Consider the following 20,237-nt stretch of genomic DNA (forward strand, 5'->3'; position numbering starts at 1 on the left):
GGACAGCCCATGAGTTCATATGAAAGTGACAACACTCAGATCAGCTTTCGGGAGACAGAGCAACTTTATTCGGTGTGAATCAAGGGTTATATACTTTTGGGAAAAGGGTAGGAATATCCAGGGTTGCCAAAGGTCACTGGCTGAAGGCTAAGGTACTGAGATGCCTCATTAGCAATGGGAGACACTCCGGGAATCTCAGGTGCTCGCTGACCTGGTTGTTATTTGGAGAAAGGAAGCTGAACCTGTAACCAAAGCTAAGTGACATTCCACAGGCAGAGGTTATAGGGGTTTCGAGCTCCCCAGACATAGTTGGAGAAGGAGCCCTGCTGGTTGCTGGTAGAGAAGTACACCATTTGCCCAGAGCTCAGAAGGCAATCATAGCAATGGTAGACTTCGACCTTAATTAGCAGGGTTTCTCCACAGTGAGTGGAGCTTTAATACATAAAAAGATACACTGGTGCTGGGCGGTGGTGGCGCACGCCTTTAATCCCAGCACTTGGGAGGCAGAGGCAGGCGGATTTCTGAGTTCCAGGCCAGCCTGGTCTACAGAGTGAGTTCCAGGACAGCCAGGACTACACAGAGAAACCCTGTCTCGAAAAACAAAAAAAAAAAAAAAAAAAAAAAAAGAGATACACTGGCACAGTGAGCCTTTTAAACTCACGAGTTTTACACTCAGCTTATTAAGTGACCCCAATGGTTTAGAGCATGTCCCCCACCTAACAGGCTGTCCTACTAAGTCACTTTAAGCTCATTAATGATGCAGAGCTTGTGTTTTATTGCTTTATGCTCATCAATATATGAAGACAGTGGCCATAAAATGAAAAGTATTACTTGGGAAAACAATGGCTCCCAAACAGGGCTAAGCTGGTGGCTACTGCAGAAGTCCTTTGTAACTTAGACACAGGGCAGAGTTTTTGGAAAGCGGCAGGATGAATCTGGCAGTGGCCTGCCAGGAGCTATATTTGTTCACTGTATGCTCTATAGGTCTCATCAAGAGCTTTAGGTAGTATAAAAAATTATCAGTGGGACAGGCAGAGGATTGTTAATGCCTGGTTCCAGCACTCCTGGGTCTGAGACAGGAGAATGGCCATGGATCTGGAATACATGTCAAAGAGGCTCTAGGGCTGGGGGTGGGGAGATATAGATGGGTAGGTAGTGAGTGCTTGGCTTAGCTGCTTTCCATCCTCATCCCTGAAAACCCAAGCAGAGTTAAGACCCTACCTCAAAAAACAAACCAACAAAAAACCCTACCCCACCTAAAACCACACCATCTGAAATTTATATAAAACATTTCTCTATGCTGGTGTAACCTGCCCACATATCTCCATCAATCTATTTGGTAAATATATTAGCTTAAGACTTCCTTTTGTTCTGTGACTACAATTGCTCATTTCACAGTGGATGTTGAAATTCATCTGTGTTCCTGGGCCATTGTTCATCCTAGCTGACCCAGAATTAAGCATCTCTATTTCCTTTGGAGCAGGAGGTATTTTCCTATGGCAGACTTTTACTTTCATGATTCTTCCTTCTGGCAGCACCACAGTCCCGACGTTTCTGTGTACCACACTGCTGTCAGCAACAGCCCCAAGTCAAAAAGAAAAGTTTTTTTTTTTTTTAATATGTATTTGTAGAAGTGAATCCTGTGAATTAGGATGTAAAGCCCAGGTCCAGCTATTGTTCCAGCCATGTGTGTGTGCTTCCCACTATGATAATGGACTAACTTTCTGAAACTGTAAGCGAGCCGACAGTCAAATGCTTTCCTTTTTAAGAGTTGCCTTGCCATGGTGTCTCTTCACAGCAACAGAACAGTAACTCATACACTCTATACTCTGAAATTTCCATTCTATAATTTACATATATGTATGTATGTACTGCAAAAGATACACATAAAAGCATTCAACAGTATATATAGTCTGTACTATTCCCAAATGCCAAATCATATTTTCACAATGGTGTAATTTATATTCACAAAACACAGAACTTTGACAATGAAAAAAAAGTCTTATACATAGAAAAATTAACAAATCTCATTAAGTGCAAGGGGTAGCCTCTCAGCAGGTAACATTTCTACTAAACTGGGTACTTATTCTTATATAGGCATGTATGTGTATTTTACAATGATTAATATGATTTTTTGTGCCCATCTAAATACATGTTGGATTCCAATGAAGGTACTTCAAGAAAGCCTGAACCCCCAATTTTTATTAAGTAATTTTAGCACCAGACGTATAAAAATTTTCCTTTGTGAAGACACTAAAATTATCTTTGTGTTACGTGTACACGTGTGTAGTACCTGTGGTGTTAAGGATACTGGGTCAACAATGGATGTCTTTCTCAATTACTCTCCGCATTAGCCTTGTGGAGGCCAGAGGACAGTCTGGTCTCTTTGTAGCACCACTGGATACCACAGGCTAGCTGGCCCGAGTACTTCAGGGAGTGTGTTTGCCTCTCACTTCCTGTTAGGTGAGCTGGGATTAGATACTTAATGTCACTGTGTCTGGCAGGTGTAGACTGAAGCCATCTGGCTTGCATGGCAAGCACTTTATCCACTGAGCCATCCTACCAACCCTTTCCACTCCCTTAAACCATTTAAAGGTATTGTTTTATGTGTGTGTGTGTTTTGCCTGCATTTATGTACATGTGTGTGCCTACTTCCCACTAGACTAAGAACTAGGTGTCTGATCCCCCGGAACTGGATTTAACAGAGGGTTCTCAGCTACCATGTGGGTGATGGGATCTGAATTCAGATCCCTCAGAAGAACAGCCAGTGCTCTTAGCTGCTAAGCAATTTTTCCTGCCTCTCAAACACTGCATTTTTTGGGATAATTCTCATCAAACCTGAAATCAGTTCCATGATTCAAATAGAATGCCAAACCAGAAGGTTTCAGGAAGTCTGCTTCCAGCTCCTTAACACTGAATTAGAAGTTGCCTTGAAACTTGCTATGTAGATCAGGCTGGCCTCAAACTCACTAGCTTTGTCTGCCTCTGTACCCCAAGTGCTAAGATTCTACTGGACCATTTTCTAATGACTAAAATACATGAAAACTTCTCATCGTCTACGGAGTCAACATGAAAAGTCATTTTTAAAATGCTAACATAAACCTGAACGTGCATCTCATAATCCCAGCAGTTGGGAGGCTGAGGCAGGAGGATCAGCAGCAAATCAAGGCCCAAATTGACTCCATAACAAATCTGAAGCCGGTCTGGAATACAAGAGATCCCGGTCCCCAAAATCAAAAACCAACTTGACAGAAATCACAGACATAACTAAGGGTTATGCTAACACAACCCAATTTACTGCAGCACTCTTTAGTCTCGTGGTTTCTCCAGTCTTTTGTAAGTACAGGGGAAACATATCGTCCAACCCAATCCCTGAGTCTAACAGTGTTTCTGGATAGCTCCTGAGGTCCCATCAGGACCCACCCGACCTCACTTCTGGGTGCTCTTCTGGGATCTTGGAAGAGTAACACTGACAGTGCTGACCTCGTTCTTAGTGCTGAGAACATGATTTCCTCAGAAGGTACTTTCTAGTCTCATTCTCACCCTTTCATAGGCTAAATCTCATTATGCTGCACACCCTTTATTAAAACCTTACAGGGTTAAAAATCAAATGACCCTCCTACTGCAGTCTCCTAGGTGCTCGCCTACAGGCATGCAGCTTTCTCTCTTCCTGTTCCATGATTAAGTGACTAAACCCCACCCACAACTCACGACTTAAACGGTAAGAAAGAAGGGCTGGAACCGCTCAACAGTTCGAGTGCATCGTCTTCTAGAGGGCCCTGGTCAGTTCCCAGCAACCACGCTGGACAGCTCGCGATCTCCTGTAATTCTGGCTCCAGGAGGATTCGATGCCTCTGGTCTCTGGGCACCGGCACTCATATGCACATAACTTCATAGATGCACACACACATATATATAATAAAAAACACAATACAAGACGTAGCAGTGTAAAACTTGTTTTTTTTTTTTTTTAATGGCAGGTCAAATATCCTGAAACATACATATATTCTGATAGTCTTCTAACCCCAGTTGAATTCAAATTTTAAAGGAACACACACGAGCTAAGAGAATTCAATATTGTTCCAAGGCACTTACTGAATCTCCATGACTAGATGAAAACAAGAACCATTAGAATGAACAATTAGACAGTATATAATATAAAAATAACTTTTTCCTTACAATTTACAAAACGTATTATTATTACAATCTTTGATCTCTGATAACCTGCAATGCTGGCTGCATGAATCCAGCAAGTTTAAAATTCAGAAACTGTTTTCTAAAACTTCAGGGCAAATAATTTACAAGTAAGATACACAAAGACTTAGACCATGCAGAAATTCTTACATCTTCTGTTAATAATATTTTAGGACTTCAACTTTATCAAATTATATACTTACTTGCCCTGTACATATACAAAATAATGCATACATGATAAAACAGCAAAAGAGTAGTCCTTTAAATCAATTTATCATAAAAGTATTACTATATTAACAAGTCTACAAGCAGCTTGTAACAGGGTTAAGAGACATTAAGGCAATAATACTTGAAGTTACAAAATAAACAATATGTAATACTTTTTCCTAAGTGTAGTATAAGGCAGGTAGATGGTCCCAGCAAAAAATATCAAGGTAACAATCTACACTGCTATCAGTCCCACATTTTAAAGATGGAATACTATAAATCTGGCTTTCAGTGGCACTTGAATTTTCCAGTATAATTTAAAGTGTCTTAACTCCCTGAATCATGTCCATTCTGAAGGTGGATCTCTTGGTCCTTTAGGTTTTCCACAGCGATTACCGAAACCTATTGTCAAACAAAAAATACAAAAACAAAAAACCCCACAATAACAAATTAACATTCAAAAGAACTTTTAAAAACTACATCTAAGAATACATCCATAGCTGTTTCCCCAAACCCAATTATCAGGGTTACCCCTACCATTGCAACAGACACCAGCCGCAGCCTCCTTCAACCCTGTCCATGCCTCCCGATGCCACAGACCACCCCGCTGGCCTCCCCTTCCCTAGTCTCCAACACCAGCAAGCACTCTTCAGTAAGCCCAGCAGTGGAGCAGGCCAATAAAACAGGTGTAACACACAGCCATCACACTCTGAAAATCTACAAGAAATAGAAACCAAAGAACAAAATACACACCCAACAAAGAAAACCCAGACATCAGCACTTCCATCACTCCAAACCCAGGTGCCTAGATGCCAGCATAAGAACACAATCAATAATAGCCAGAGCAGTATGTGACCACCAGAGCGAGGAATCCTACCTGGATGCTTCGATACATACACACGCACGCGCGCATACACACACACAAAAACCTTAGTAACAACTATATGAAGATGACAGAGCTCCTTAAAGAGGAAACTAATAGATCTCTCAAAGAAAGCAAGAAAAACACAAACAAAAATTGAACAAAAAGAAAGCCAAGAGGGGAAAAACAAACAAACAGATGAATAAAAATAATAAAACCATTCAAGACCTGAAAATGGAAATAAAAGCAATAAAGAAAACACAAAGTGATGGAATTCTGGAGATGGAAATTTAGGAATGTTAACAGGAACTACAGAGGCACATTTCACCAACAGATGGAAGAGAGCCTCAGGCAGTGAAGATACCACAGAAGACATAGATATGTCAGTCAGAGAAAACCTTGTATCTAAAAAATTCCTAACACAAAACACATAAAATATTGGACATTATGAAAAGGCCAAACCAAGAATAATAGGAATAGAGGAAAGAGGAGATTCTAAGACCAAAGGACCTGAAAATTTTTCAACAAAATCATAGAATAAAGTTTTCCTAACTAAAGAAGAATAAGACTATAACTGTATAAGCATACAGAACACCAAATAGATTAGACCAGAAGAGAAAGTCCCCTCACCAATAATAAACAAAACACTAAACATACAGAACAAAGAAAGATTATTATTTTTTTTTTTAAAGAATTTATTTATTTATTTTGTGTAAGTACACTGTAGCTGTCTTCAGACACCCATATGTGGGCATCAGATCTCATTATGGATGGTTGTGAGCCACCATGTGGTTACTGGGATTTGAACTCATGACCTCTGGAAGAGCAGTCAGTGCTCTTAACCACTGAGCCATCTCACCAGCCCAAGAAAGATTATTAAAAGCTTCAGAGAAGCCAGGTAGTTAATCCCAGCCACACCTTAAATCCCAGTAGCCGGAGGCAGAGGCAGACAGATCTCGAGTTCAAGGCCAGCCTGGTTTACAGAACAAGTTCCAGGACAGCCATGCTACACAGAGAAACCTTGTCTGGGGGTAAAAGGCTACAAGAGAAAAAGACCATATAACATATAAAGGCAGACTGAACAGATATCTTGCAGGCAGATACCAGCCTAGACTACCCAGCAAACCTTTCAATTACCATAGAAGGAGAAATTGAGACATTTAATGATCAAATTTAAATAGTATCTATCTACAAATCCAGCCCTACAGAAGGTGTTGGAAGGAAAACTGAACCCAAGGAACTTAATTACACTCATGAAAACTCAAGAAATAAGTAACCTCAGACCAGCAAACCCAAAAGAAACATCCACCACCACCACCACCAGAATAATAGGAATTAACAATCATTGGCTATCAGTATCTCAAGATCAACAGTCTTAGTTCCTCAATAAAAAGACACTGTATGTATGTATGTATGTATGTATGTATGTATGTATGTATGTATGTATGTGAAAACAGAATCCATCCTTCTGCTGAATATAAGAAACACACCCTAATATCAAGCATAGGCATTACCTCAGAGTAAAGGGTTGGAAAAAGACATTCCAGACCTAAACGGACCTAAGAAGCAAGCTTGTACAGTCATTCTAATATCTAACAAAATATATTTCCAACCAAAATTAATCCAACAAGATGGGAAAGGATAGCATTGAAAGAGAGCCACTAAGCCTGGCTTTTAGAATTATGAAGTAAATTACCAATATCTGTGACTTCTGTTAGACTTTCTGTTATTTGATCTTTCTTGTCACTGAAAGTAGGTGAGCAGTCTGTACAAGTCTCTGTGTTGATACCCCCTGCATCTAAAATAAAGAAGTCCGTATTAGTCACCATCATTTAAGGCAGCATCACAATCACAATACTTTGATGGCAGAAGGGTGTAGAATAAAACAGCAAGTTTCACCTTATGCCTGTCATTTCTAGAGACTCCATGATAAATACAAGAGAGGGGTGACGAGAAACTGTGGGGTGTGTGTGTTTATGTGTGTACAGTTGATGTGTGTTAGTGGTGTTGTTTTGAGACAGTCTTATTACATAGCTCAGACTGGTCTAAAGCGCTCCTGTTCCAGCCTCCTGAGTGCTAGAATCAGAGGCATGAACTGCAGCCCAGCTTCAAGCCAGGCAGTCACAAGTCTGTAACGGGAAGGTTCTTGTGTACTTACCTCATCTCATCAATTCTGAACCTGGCATGTTATGTTTTCTTAAAGTAGTTACAGTCAAACTGGTTTCTAACTGCTGGACAATTTCCTACTCTCCATGCCAGTACCAATTCTTTTGAAGACTTATTGTTTAAATTGTAGTTAATTTACTAATTTAAAGGTAACTTTAAAAAAAATAAGATTAATTCTTCTACAACTTCCTTCTCTCTTTTCTCCCTCCTTCATTCCTTCCTTCGGGACAGAACTTGGTAAGTAAACCAGGCTGGGCAGACTCAGAGATTCATCCGCTTCTGCCTCCAGAGTGTTCAGAGTGCAGGCAAGCAGCACACCCAGCCTCCCTCATAGTTTCTGTCATTCTCCTTCAACTTCTGTGAAAAACCTTTCCGGAAACCCAGACAACTCTATAGGTGTTCCCTGACCTTACAATACTTATACACTAGAAAAAAGCCAACGAACCTAAGGTCTGTTGTGTTATTCTTTGTCTATCCCCAACCCCAATTCCATTTTTCTTTGTTTTCATTTTGCTACCATAGAGTCTTGATATCTATCTATCTATCTATCTATCTATCTATCTATCTATCTATCTATCTATCTATCTATCTATCCATCCATCCATCCCAGGTAGGCTTCGACCTCCTAATCCCCTGGCCTGCGTCCGAAGTACTGGAATTTCATCACTGGGCCCTACATGGTTTCCTTTTACATCATGTCCATTTGTTACTTATGGAAATGCAGATGCCACAGCATGTGTGGAGGCCAGAGGACAACTTTCAGGAGTAGTAACTCTCCAGCATGTGGATCCTAGAGATTAAACACAGGCCATCAGCCTTGGCAGAGTGCCTTTACTCTGGGAGCCACTTCACCAGCCCTAAAACAATTTTCTAAAACAAACAAACAAGTTCAGCTCAAAGGTACGCAAAGTCCTGTCAAGAGCTGGACAGGACCTGGGGGTTATAGCCTTCCAGTTGCTGGCTTAGTAAGAGACACGCACAAATCATCTTAGTGTGGTAAACTTCATAATAAGATTACAGGCAGATATGATGGGTACAGGAGAGACAACGAGAAGTGGTGAGGTCCTCGGGGCCACCTTCTAAGAAGAAAGATGATGCAGAGTTAAAAGTTTCAACCTTAGTCAAGTGAAAGTCATCCAGAAGCCAGACTGTTTTAGAAGTCAAGGCTTAGAAAGGCAGAGGGTACAGGAGATGTGCTAACTGGAGCACAGGCAAGAAGCAGGGAACAGCGAGAGAGAGCCCAACAGTGATGTCTCAGAAGAGCAGAGGTCTTGGGAACTAGCAGTACTACAGTGACCGCAGTGTCAGTAACTTCATCTAGTTTATGATGGTGAACTCCTTCCATTGCTCCTTCCCTCCCTCCAGCTTGAGACAGTCTGATATAGTACAGGCTGGCTCTGACTCTCTGCTCCTTCCAAGTTCTGGGATTGCAGGTATGCACCACTATGCCTGATTTCTGAAGGGCTGGGAAATTAGGACTTCATGCACACTAGGCACTCACTGCGATATCCTTAATCAAATACAAAATTTCTAACTTGATAGTATTAACTATCGACTTATTTTCAAATAAACATAACCCCCTCAACAGTTATGGACACATTTCTATCTTGTTAGTCAATCTGGAGTGTTTACTCAAGTAGAAATGAACTTCTAAGTAATTGTTGTTAATTTTGGTGCTACAGAGTAAACCTAGACTTTAGACCTGTTAACTATGTGCTCAGTCCGAGCTATACCCATAGCTTCTAGATATTTTAATAAACAATAAAAAATACAACAAATGTCCAAGAAGCAATACATAAACCCATAACTTCTGATAATAAATGTTCCCATGACTTTCCAATTCAGATTAATAGTATCTATGGGTCAGTCAGCTTAGAAGAATTATCTCCTCACAGAACTGTTTCCTCAAGCAGTTATCCTGGAGACCTTCATATACAGGAACAACCAAAGATCATGAAGCAAGGTATGTGCTACTTCAGATAGATGAATCTGTAAAGTCTCCAGTAAACAAAAAATAATAACTTACCATGCTTTTCATTTCCAGAGGTTATCAAGTCCTGCAAAGACATTTTATAGTTATTACAGAAAGTTCATCTTATGTGCAATAAATAAAACACACTTAATCTATTATAGGAATAGATCCCAAGAAATTAAGGTGTATAAAAAAATTCCCTCCTTGTTATTTATTTTTTGAAACAGAATCTCATTTAGCCCAGGCTAGCTTCAAATGTACTATGTAGTGAAGGGTGGGCTCAAATTCCTGACCTTTCTTCCTCCACCTCCCACAGTGCTAGGATTACAGGCGTGCACTACCATGCTTGACTTGTATCTTGATTTTCAATATCAAAGAAAAAGAAAGCAAAGGTGTATCATTATGCTTGAAATTTTGTTATGCTTTACTTAAGATTTTTCCCATTTGTGTGTGTATGTGTGTGTGTGTGTGTGTGTGTACCTTTTGTGTGTACAGAGCTGAGAGGATGACACTGGGCATCCTGCTCTACTGTTCTCTGCCTTACTCCTTTGAGGCAGAGTCTCTCCCTGAATCTGGATGCAGGCTGGCAGTTTGGAAGCATCAGCGTTTGTCCCATCTCTACAGCTGTTACAGTGCTGGGTGCTGGGGCACACCAAGGCCCTCATGCTTGAACGGCAATTGCTCTTACGCCTGAGCCATCTTCTGTAGCTTTTATTATCTTGATGTATACTGTAAGGGAAAACTTCTGCATAAAAACAAAGCACCCCTACCACCTAGCTACTGCATGAAGGATCACAGAGCTGTAATCTACTATATTTTATCAAACTGTGGTGTTCCTGAGAACAAGGTGCCACTATGTAGTTTTCCTTGAATATAAAATAAACCTAGGGTGGTTGTGTATGACAGGGGGACAAAATCTAGCTATAGTAGTTTACTTCCCCAAATACTGGGTCCTATTCATACCTCCAAAATGATTTAAAACATGGTCTAATTTATGAATTTTTTCAACAGCAGTCTAACCAAATAACAGTTGGAAGAGATGGCCTTATGAAAGCCAGAGTTCTTTTTAAATATATTGTATCTTAAAAAAAAAAAAAAAGCTGTACCTTACATTTTATATCAACTTCTAATCTGAGTATACAGCCTGATAAGGTAGTGCATATATATAATATATATAGTTCTTGAACTGAGGAGGAAGAGGCAGGAGGGTCAAACGTTCAAGGTCAACCCCAGGCACAAGGTGACTATAGGAGACCCTGTCTCAAAAAATAACAAACACACACCTGTAAAAACACTAATTTAAAACGGTCAAGTACAGGAATGGGGGAAGCTCGTAACGGAAGGTAACAAGCTCTAAGGTGGAGCTAACGGAGAGCTATTCCAGTCCCCAGACAACTCACTTCAGATTCCCTTTGTTCAGACCGCTCCTCACTTGGAAGTCCGTGCCATTCAGCTCTTACAGGCATATCTGGGAACAAAAAAAGAAATCTCAGTGTTAAAACTTTGTCTTTACTCCTTTAATTGTCAATATTAAAGGTCAATACAAAAAACTCCTATAAATTTTAGAAGCGGTCTTCATAAGCGCGCCCATCCACAGCCCCGGTTGAATGTTAGCTTACACTCACTAGAAGGGAAGCAGCTACGGCTTCTGGACTGGTGAATGTGCTCACTGTGGGCACACTCAGATTCACATTTGCTAGTAGTTTCCAATGACTACCACAAATGTAATCACTTAGCAACTCCGGGAAGGGAAAAACACCACTTAAGAGTTTTCAAGTGAGTAATACAAAACTGTCAGCATCAATTAAAACTTACATTTTGATTGTAATTACTCAGTATAATAGTTGCTAGATTAACCTAGCAATGTAGAAGAAATATTTATTAGCTCACCTGCTAATACAAAAGACTCAGGTGTTCGTTCAGGTAAGGGAGGAGGTGACTCTTCACTAATATCAACATCTAAATTAAACACACAAATTTAGACAATTAAAAATTAGTAAAATACCATCTAAACAACAGTGAACTTTCTTGATGTCTTAAAAAAAATTAACACCAGGCACCAAAAAATTATTTTCAAACATTGTTACTACTCGATTCATGATAGAGAAGAGTTAAAAATCTTACTGAGCAAAGAAGGAACAGACTCCATTACTATGTACAAAGCAAACTCCTACAAGTCTCTAGGAGCCTGAAGACATTACTTTGCACTATGAGGCTTGCTAGGTTTCCTAATGATGCTTCGTGTGCAAAGCAGAGAGCTGTTGACCTGGTTAAACCCAGTGTTTCCTCAATTGCTTAACTGTCAGGAACTATGGCACACCATGCCACAGTGGCCCGTGCCAGAAAACTCAGTAAGGTTGAGCAGGTTCAGAGTCCCCGGCACCCAGGCACCCACCCGAGATGGTAGGCGGCTCCCTGTTCCCTACCAAATGCCTGGTCTGGAACACGTGATACACTTTCCACACAGGAAACACAACTGTGATCAGAACAGAGTTCTCCATGCTAATGAGGTATCTAGAAGAGTCCTGAGGGTTTGGCCAATAAGCTTCCCTTCCTGGACATTCCTTCTTGCAAAAGGTATTTAATCTCTGATCCATCCTGAGGAGTTGGTATGCACCCGTTTTCTACCATGACCAATCAATGAACAGTTTGGAACCTAGGACTGTCTCTTCCATTAAGAACTGTCATGGAAGCATGTCGAAGCCTTCACCTACAGAGCCACAACCTAAATCTCCTGTAGAAGGCTTCTCTGAGCTTCCAGACAGCTACTAAGCTAAGGACAATGGACAATCAGCTAAGCCAGAGCTCACCCCGCCCCACCTCATCTTACTCCTCCCTGGGCTCAGTCCTCAGGCCTCCTCCCTTCTCAGTTCCTCTGCAACTTCCAGTGGCATGTGGGTGTCCAGGAGTCTGAGAACCCCCTCCGCTGCGGCTTCTAGTAGTAACTGGATACCTAGAAGTCAGGGGACCCCAGTTTCGGCCTCCCACATCTTGGGCTGGTTTCCCACCCTGAGTAGTGTATCTGGTGTATGGTACTTCCCTAGAGCCTAGCCTAGATGGTGGACATAGGGTAAATGCAGTGCAGTGGCTCAGTGTTGCCGTTTCCACACCCCGGCAGCGGGGCAAAAACATGGGACCACAATGTGCCATCTATTCAGTTCACTCATGGAAAAAGTATCTACTTGAATCATCTCAAGCAACTAAAGTGACATTTTAAGTTATGTTATCTATTAGATATAATATAGCTACTAATATATCTAATATATTATACTAATATATAACCATATATTTATTACCAAGAACTGTGAAAGGTATCATTTGGCTCTGTGTCAAGAATATAAACTAAAGTCATTTTAAAGGCTTTTGCAGCAGTAGAAGAAACCTATTTAGCCCCTAGAAAAGATAAGATGTAATGCATTAGTTAAGTCCCATAGGTTAGCCTTGTAACTCAGAAAAAAACAGTGTGTTGGCTCTTTGAATTCCTGCTCTAGGGAGAGAAGAAAGAAATCAAGAACCTATGACAGCTGTGCATGTGTACCTAGTCTAGGCAGGCTAGATATGGGAAAATACACCGAGGAACCTGGATTATTCTGTCCAGGCTTTATTCTTATTTTCTTTGAAAATGAGCCATCTGGCAAGACATTATCTTTTTTTTTTTTTTTTTTTTTTTTACCATATTTGATAGCACTAAAAACTGAAAATCAAGTACATTTTCAACAAGCACTGAGGCTGGCCAACTGCCTGCACCCCTCTTATATTTACTTAGCTGGTGCCATCACACAAAGTATAGCCTTCACTCCAGAGTGCCAATGCAGTGCTTGATAGATATACCTAGAATAGCACAACTACTTATCCAAGAGCGGCAGTGACAAAGTAAGCCAACAAGCACCGTTCCTCCTTGTCCTCTGATAGCTAACTGCCACCGTGGGAAAACACTCACTTCAAGGCAGGACATACAACACTGGGGCTAAGTTCTGCACACTGCTAAGTATTTATCACGTTCTTCTTGATGATCACTTGTCAAGAATTCTGTTCTCTAACTGTGGTCCTTTCTTCTCAACTGCATGCTTCTCCTTGGATCTATAAATGGCCTTTTACTTCAGGCCTTCAGTAGAGCTTACTTAATCATGAGCGGGGTTAGAGCTCCAGGTTAGAGCATTTGCCCAGCATGTAAGAGATTCAAGTCTAGTTCCCAGTAGCCCCTCCCCCTACTCCCAAGTCTTATTCAAGGAGAGACTGCCTTGTTTTACAAAGCTTTTGAACATCACACAGTGTGTGGGGCCTACTCAGGTCAAATCTGAATAAAATTTCAGGCCTGAGAAAATAATGAAGTAAAAGTTCATGGCAATGTTTGGCATGTATAGACCCTGGGTACACAGAAAGGAAGAAAAGGAAAAGGGGAACTAATGAAAGAATTCATAGTGAAAAATTTTGTCAGGCAATAACTTACACAAAATACTATTTTGTTATCAATACAAAATTATAGGGTTAATTCACTAACACATTTTAATACAAAATTTCCTAATATTTTTATGTCAATTGTTTTACAAAGCAAGCAACAGATTAAGTAATAATTAAAAAATAAACAGTACATGATAAAATCTACAAGGTAAGTAATTAGGAACAATTAAAAATATGTCTTCTTGTTTTTTTACTTATTTATTTTTATTTTATGCACCTTAGTGTTTTGCTTGCATGTGTATCTGTGTGAGAATGATGGATCCCCTGGAACTGGAAGGCTATAGACAGCTGTCATCTGCTATGTGGGTGCTGGGAACTGAACCAGGGTCCTCTGGAACAGGCCTAGTGCTCTTAATAATTGAGCCATCACTCTATCCCTGAAAAATAACTCTACTGGGACAGTCAATGGTAGTGCATTCCTAGATATATCGGAGCACAAAGGATTGAGCCAGAAAGATGAAGTTGAGGCCCTTGTCTCAAAAACAAAGCAAGACAGAAGGCGTCATGAAGATTTCAAGAACCAATACTCTAGAATAGACATGGTGAGAATCCCAGTGCAAAGGTGTCAGGAGGACCTCGAGTCCCAGGTTAGCCTGGATGACATAAGGAAACCATGTCTCAAAAATCTTAGAGTGACTGAGTACATAGCAAACTGTTTAACAGAATCATTATGGGAACAGACCTGGTAGCAGGGCACATACACAGCCTGCAGTTTTGAATGACTAAAGCTGCCTCTAGACAGCTGAGTAGTGTCCAGCGCCTTTATGGGTTAACTTGCCATAAAGGCAAGTTACTTTTTTGTAAGCATTTATGAAAGGAGCTCTTTTAAAAAAGGTTATTTTGTAGTCCACGATAGGAAAATAGGACTATTAAGTATTTACAAGAAGCACGGGGGAAATTAAATGGCTAAGCAAGGGTTCTATGGTATTTGTACCACTAATTCCATGGACAATGAACAAATTATGGTAACAATAAATACAAACTCTAATTAAAATGTAAGAACAGGGGTTGGCCCTGATTTCTCGTGGGACCCTTTTCTTCCTCCTGAGTTGGCTTGTCCACCTTGAGGTGATGGTATGTGCCTGGTCTAGTGTAGCTTGTAGGCTGATATCCCTGGGAGGCCTGCTCTTTTGGTGGAGAGGGGCACAGATCTGGGGGAGAGAGGAGAGGCGGGGGAAGACAGAGAGAGAGGAAACTGACTGAGATGTAGCATGAGAGTGTAGAATGAAAACATATTAATGTAAATGCAGAGATACTAAATAAGGTTATATACTTCTATAAAACAATCCTGCTAATTATAGACATTTACACTAGTAGGAGAGAAGAAAAGACTCTGAATTAGAATTTAAAAAAAAAAAAATGCTATCTGGCCTGGTGTTGTGGTGCATGTGTTTAGTCCCAGCACTGAGGAGGCAGACACAGGTGGCTCTTTGGGATTTAAAGGCCAGCCAGGTCTAACACCAAGTTCCAGGACAACCAGAGACGAACAGAGAGACCCTGTCTCCAAGAAACAAAAACTAAACCACAAATAAACCAAAAGTTATCTAAATAACAACTAAATTTTGTTGCAGGTTCAACTGTGGAGTGGAGTAGCAATGAAATGACTGAGCTAATGCTTAGAGCAGAGATGGGCACATAACAAGGAGCAAAGTGCCCGACACCGGATTACCTTTCTCAGCACCAGAATGCGGCGTTCCTGCTACTTCCTGTCTGGCAATGGACATTGGCAATACTCTCCTAGTGCAAGCGCTCTCGGCACTGCTGGCCGGAGACACCGTGGCACTTGCAGTTGAAATGCTGGTTTTGTTTCTGCTCACAGCACCGGCAGCATTTCCTTCGTCGGAGTCTGAGTCGTCAGAGTGCAGAGGGTTGGTAAAGCTGAGAGGAACTCTCAACAGAGAGGAGCTGTTGTGGTGCTCCTTAAGGTCGTGGGCTTCCTCTCCTGCTGTAGAGTCTGGTGTGGAACTCACAGTTTTTAGAGTCTGAGAATGATTATCTGGGGATTTGCCTTCAGGTGAGTCAGATACAGACGTGGCATTTTCCGGTCCATGAACTGACCATATTACATGTCCTTTCTTATCAAGGGGCAAGCAGTCTGGCCGTGGAGGTGTGTGTGAGTTCTTCTGGGACTCTTCTGAAGAATCGGCTTTGTCTGAATGTGGCGCATTGCAATCCGCACAAGAATTCTGAGACACATCATCAACTTTTAGATCACCTGAACTTAACTCCTGTGGCTTAGAGGTTTTGTTAACTATAGAAGATGAAGCAGATTTAATTTTAATTGCATGTCCCCTATTCAAGAGTGTGTTCCCATCAAAACTTTTGGGTCCTTCTTGGAGAGGAACTTTCTTAATCTCAAAACTTAAATTTCGCTCTAACTTTTTATCTATGTGCTCAATAGCTGATTCACTTTTCCCCATTGGGTCCGCTGATCTATCATAGTTTCTGTTGAGGTCTGCTGGGGGCTGCTCTGGTGAAGCCATGTGCAGCACTGGCTTTGGGTGGTACCTGTCACTGTCCTGCCACACAGTGGTAACGGTTGGGAAGGCTGAAGGCGGCGACGGTGTCAGGATGGGTGGCACCGGGTGAGGTTCTGGTGGCTGTAGTATTTCTTCCTTGGCATCCCCTTCTACAAGGCAACTGAGGACAACACATAGGGCTTTAACAATGTTTAACATTTAGAAGTAAGCTGACTGATCACAATGCAGTTATAATGTTCTGATTTGTAAGCTAAGAAAATTCAATATTTATCAAGGTAACACAGATGTACTCTTTTAAAGTCCTATGACATTAATGAAAAACAGTAGCCCCTGTTGTCAGAAACGCGCTTCTGAATCCAGTGATGATGTCACCCATAGGCGATAGGGACCCATGCATCTGTTGCTATGGCAATCGCTATACATTCCCAGCATCCACCTGGTTCACCTCCTACCGTTACCTGCGAGTAGTTATCTCAGCCCAAATAAAAGGCAGACCTTCCTGAGTTTCGATTTCTTTCCCTCTTCGTCTCTATGCCCCACAATAAACCTCTCCGGTAGAACTGCACTGGCCTGGTGTGATCTGTCCAGATGTGCCACATTCTCACACAACAGCCCCACCTTCTAGTCTATTAACCAGAGGCACCTACTCTGAAATTCTTTTCACAGGGCTGGGTGTGAAGGCCTTTAATCCCTGCACTTGTGAGGCTAGCACAGTCTACAAATCAACTTTTGTGATAGACCCAGGACTACTTATTGAAAAAAAATATTTTAAAATGTCGATACTGCTATTATCTTTTGATCTTTTGTTCTAAACACTAAACTTCCTACTTTGGAATTATCTCCTATTTTACCTTTTTAATAGTCTTACAGTTTTTTTTTTTTTTTGGCTCAATCTATAACCATAGGTATTATTTACACAACACCATAGGTTTTTTTGTTTTGTTTTGTTTATAACTTTTTGTAATCCTGTGAGTCTTTGAGTTTTACAGGGTTTCTCTGTGTAGTCCCAGCTGTCCTGGAACTCACTCTGAAAAGAAGGCTGCCCTCAAATTCAGAGATCCACCTGCCTCTGCTACCCATATGGCGGGATTAAAGAACAAATACACAAAAAAGCCAAAAATACATTGCATCTACTTATCAGTGGGCTATTCAAATCCCTGAGTTGTTATGTATGTAAGGGGGTGTGTGTGTGTGTGTGTGTGTGTGTGTGTGTGTGTGTAGCTGTCTAGTTATGCTCACGTGAAGGCCAGAGGTCAAACTCTTCTATCATGCTCTACTCTCTCTTTAGAGACAGGCTCTCACTGAACCTCACTGAAACAGAGCTCCCGGGACCTGCCTATTTCTCTCTTTCTCTCCTTCTAATGGTTCCTTGTGTGGCAAGCTCTTTAAACACTACGTCATCTCCCCGTCCAGCCAGGTATGTGTTTTTGCAACTATCGAAAATAAACTGTTTTATTTATCTGATTAAATGGTCTTGTGAAGACCAGGCTGTAGTTGAGATGGCCTTGAACAAAGTTTTACTCATTATTTTTGTGTGCAATGTGGATGTGTGGCTATGTATGAACCACTATGGCAGGAAGAAGACAGACTCAGGAGTAAGTCTTACTTTCCACCCAGCTTTGAACTCAGGTCATCAGAATCCCTGACATTGATGACTTAATACTGAACCATCTGACAGGCCTGACCTTGAACTTCTGATCTTTCTGCCTTTACCCTCCAAGAGCCAGGGTACATGATTGGTCTGAAACCCTATAATTTTAAATGGGCTGGTCCTCTCATCATTTTCCTCCAATTTCTCTTTGATATTTTTGGCTTTTAATAAATCCAGATGCACTTTAACATACTGTCAGTTTTAAAAACACATATTTTGGTGTTTTGAAAACTGTGGCAAATAAAAACAGTATCATAAATATTGTCGGGCATAGGTGGGAGAGGAGGTCCTTGGTTCCGTGAAGGCTGGATGATGACCCAGTGTGGGGGAATTCGAGGTTGGGGAGGTGGGAGTGGGTGGGTGGGGGCACATCCTCATACAAGTAGGAGGAGGGAGGATGGGATGGGCGTTTCTGGGTGGGGAGAAATGGGGAAAGAGGATGACATCTGAAATGTAAATAAAATACCCAATAAAAAGTTAATTACAACCAAAATAATAAACCTATATTTAAAGTTCTATTTTCCACTGTCTACTACTCTATAAATAAACGTCTTTAACACAACTGATTTGAATTTAATACAGTTGTCTTTTAAAAAGTTAAAAACCTGAGGCTGGTGAGGTGTCTCCGCATTTAAAAATACTGTTGCTTCGGGGTCCCCAATGGAGCAGCTAAGGGAAGGACTGAAGGAGCTGAAGGGGTTTGCAACCCCATAGGAAGAACAACAATATCAACCAACCAGATCCTCCAGAACTGCCAGGGACTAAATCACCAACCAAGGAGTACACATGGAGGGACCCATGGCTCCAGCTGCATATGTAGCAGAGGATGGCCTTGTCGGGCATCAGTGGGAGGAGAGGCCCTTGGTCCTGTGAAGGCTAGATGCCCCAGTGTAGGGGAATGGGAGGGCAGTGAGGTGGGAGTGGGTGGGTGGGAGAGGAAGCACCCTCATAGAAGCAGGGGGAAGTGGGATGGGATGGGGATTTCTTGGGGGGGGGGATTGGGAAAGGGGATAACATTTGAAATATAAATACTCCAGTTCTAAGGGATCTGATGCCACCTTCTTCTTACATACACACATAGAGATTTATCTGCATACACATACATACATGCAGATAAAGTACACATAAAGTCAAATGAATACATCTAAAAAAATAATGAAAAAACCCACCATGTAGCCCAAGCTATCATTTGCAGCAATCCCCACATCTGCCTCAGTGTCTTCAATGCTGACACTGCATCATCTTATTCTGTACTTGCTTTTTTCAAGTGAATTTTCCCATACATCCTATGCTGTTTATGAGCTTTCCAAGTTAGACAGTTGTAAATACTTTGACACGAACCACCTTACTTGAATCTTTTCATTGTAATCTTAATGTCTTAGATGCTCTGTGCTTTGCACACAGGTTTGAAGGTGCAGTTTAGCACACTGTTGGCAGCACATATCCATGTTACGTTAGCACTTCCTTGGGATTGGGCACGCGGCCTGGTGGGAGAATGCTTGCCTCACATGCAGGAAGCACTGTCAAACCAAATTCTACACAAACAAAATAAAATCCTTTCTCCTTCAAGCCTCTACAACACCGTTTTCCAGTCTTGCTTCTTTCCTCTGTGCTATACCCAGAATAACGAGCTTTCAGTAAACCTTGGTCCAGACAGTATCTGGACAGCTTCTTGAAACATGAACTGTTCTCTGACTTCCTGGTTCTAGAGAGTCCTCCTATCCTAAGAGAAACCATTTTAAGTGAAGCTAAGGGAATATTTCCTATTCTAAGACCAAAATACGTATTTCAGTATAATGTACTACTGACATTTTATATAAAATCAAACAAAAACTTCAGCTTATCAGTAACAAATAATTGGAAATGTTCTATATCTTAAAAAGATAACCAGTTATAAAACTGAGAAATAATCAGAATTTGTCATTTTAGTTAGATCAGTAGAGTAACTGTCCTCTTAGAGAAAATTTCTTAAGACGCACAGTACCTCCGAGTCCTCGGTGGCTTTGGAGGGGGAGAGTCCTGTTTTTCGCTCTCAATGGAACTGATCATATTTCCAGAGGTAACTTCATTCTGCCAAGGGGGAAAATTTTTCACTAAAATTACAGGAAAAATAATTTTCCTTGATTGACACATGAGAGAATTAAACCCACAAAGTTGCCCTATGACCTCCACTGTGGTATGTAACCCTAACCCCACACCATGATGTGTACACACAAACACACACCCCTTAATAATAAATTAAAA

At 41.1% G+C, this 20,237-nt stretch overlaps 1 protein-coding gene across 4 annotated transcripts in view; it reads right to left on the bottom strand.

Annotated features, from left to right (window-relative positions):
• Positions 1-3,940: 3,940 nt before the first annotated feature.
• The window catches only part of Ptpn12 (protein tyrosine phosphatase non-receptor type 12), a 70,538-nt gene continuing 54,241 nt past the window's right edge, over positions 3,941-20,237 (bottom strand). For all 4 annotated transcript variants that reach the window (XM_034519538.2, XM_034519537.2, XM_076913150.1 and 1 more), the window contains 7 exons: positions 19,978-20,063; positions 15,532-16,502; positions 11,292-11,360; positions 10,802-10,869; positions 9,456-9,486; positions 6,960-7,061; positions 3,941-4,803 (listed from right to left, as the gene is read on the bottom strand). In XM_034519538.2, the coding sequence (XP_034375429.1) occupies positions 4,742-4,803; positions 6,960-7,061; positions 9,456-9,486; positions 10,802-10,869; positions 11,292-11,360; positions 15,532-16,502; positions 19,978-20,063 (1,389 nt within the window). In that variant the 3' untranslated portion in view covers positions 3,941-4,741. The remainder of the gene's footprint in view (positions 4,804-6,959; positions 7,062-9,455; positions 9,487-10,801; positions 10,870-11,291; positions 11,361-15,531; positions 16,503-19,977; positions 20,064-20,237) is intronic.

This window comes from Arvicanthis niloticus, chromosome 15 (genome assembly GCF_011762505.2).
Source record: "Arvicanthis niloticus isolate mArvNil1 chromosome 15, mArvNil1.pat.X, whole genome shotgun sequence".
Classification (NCBI taxonomy): Eukaryota; Metazoa; Chordata; class Mammalia; order Rodentia; family Muridae; genus Arvicanthis; species Arvicanthis niloticus.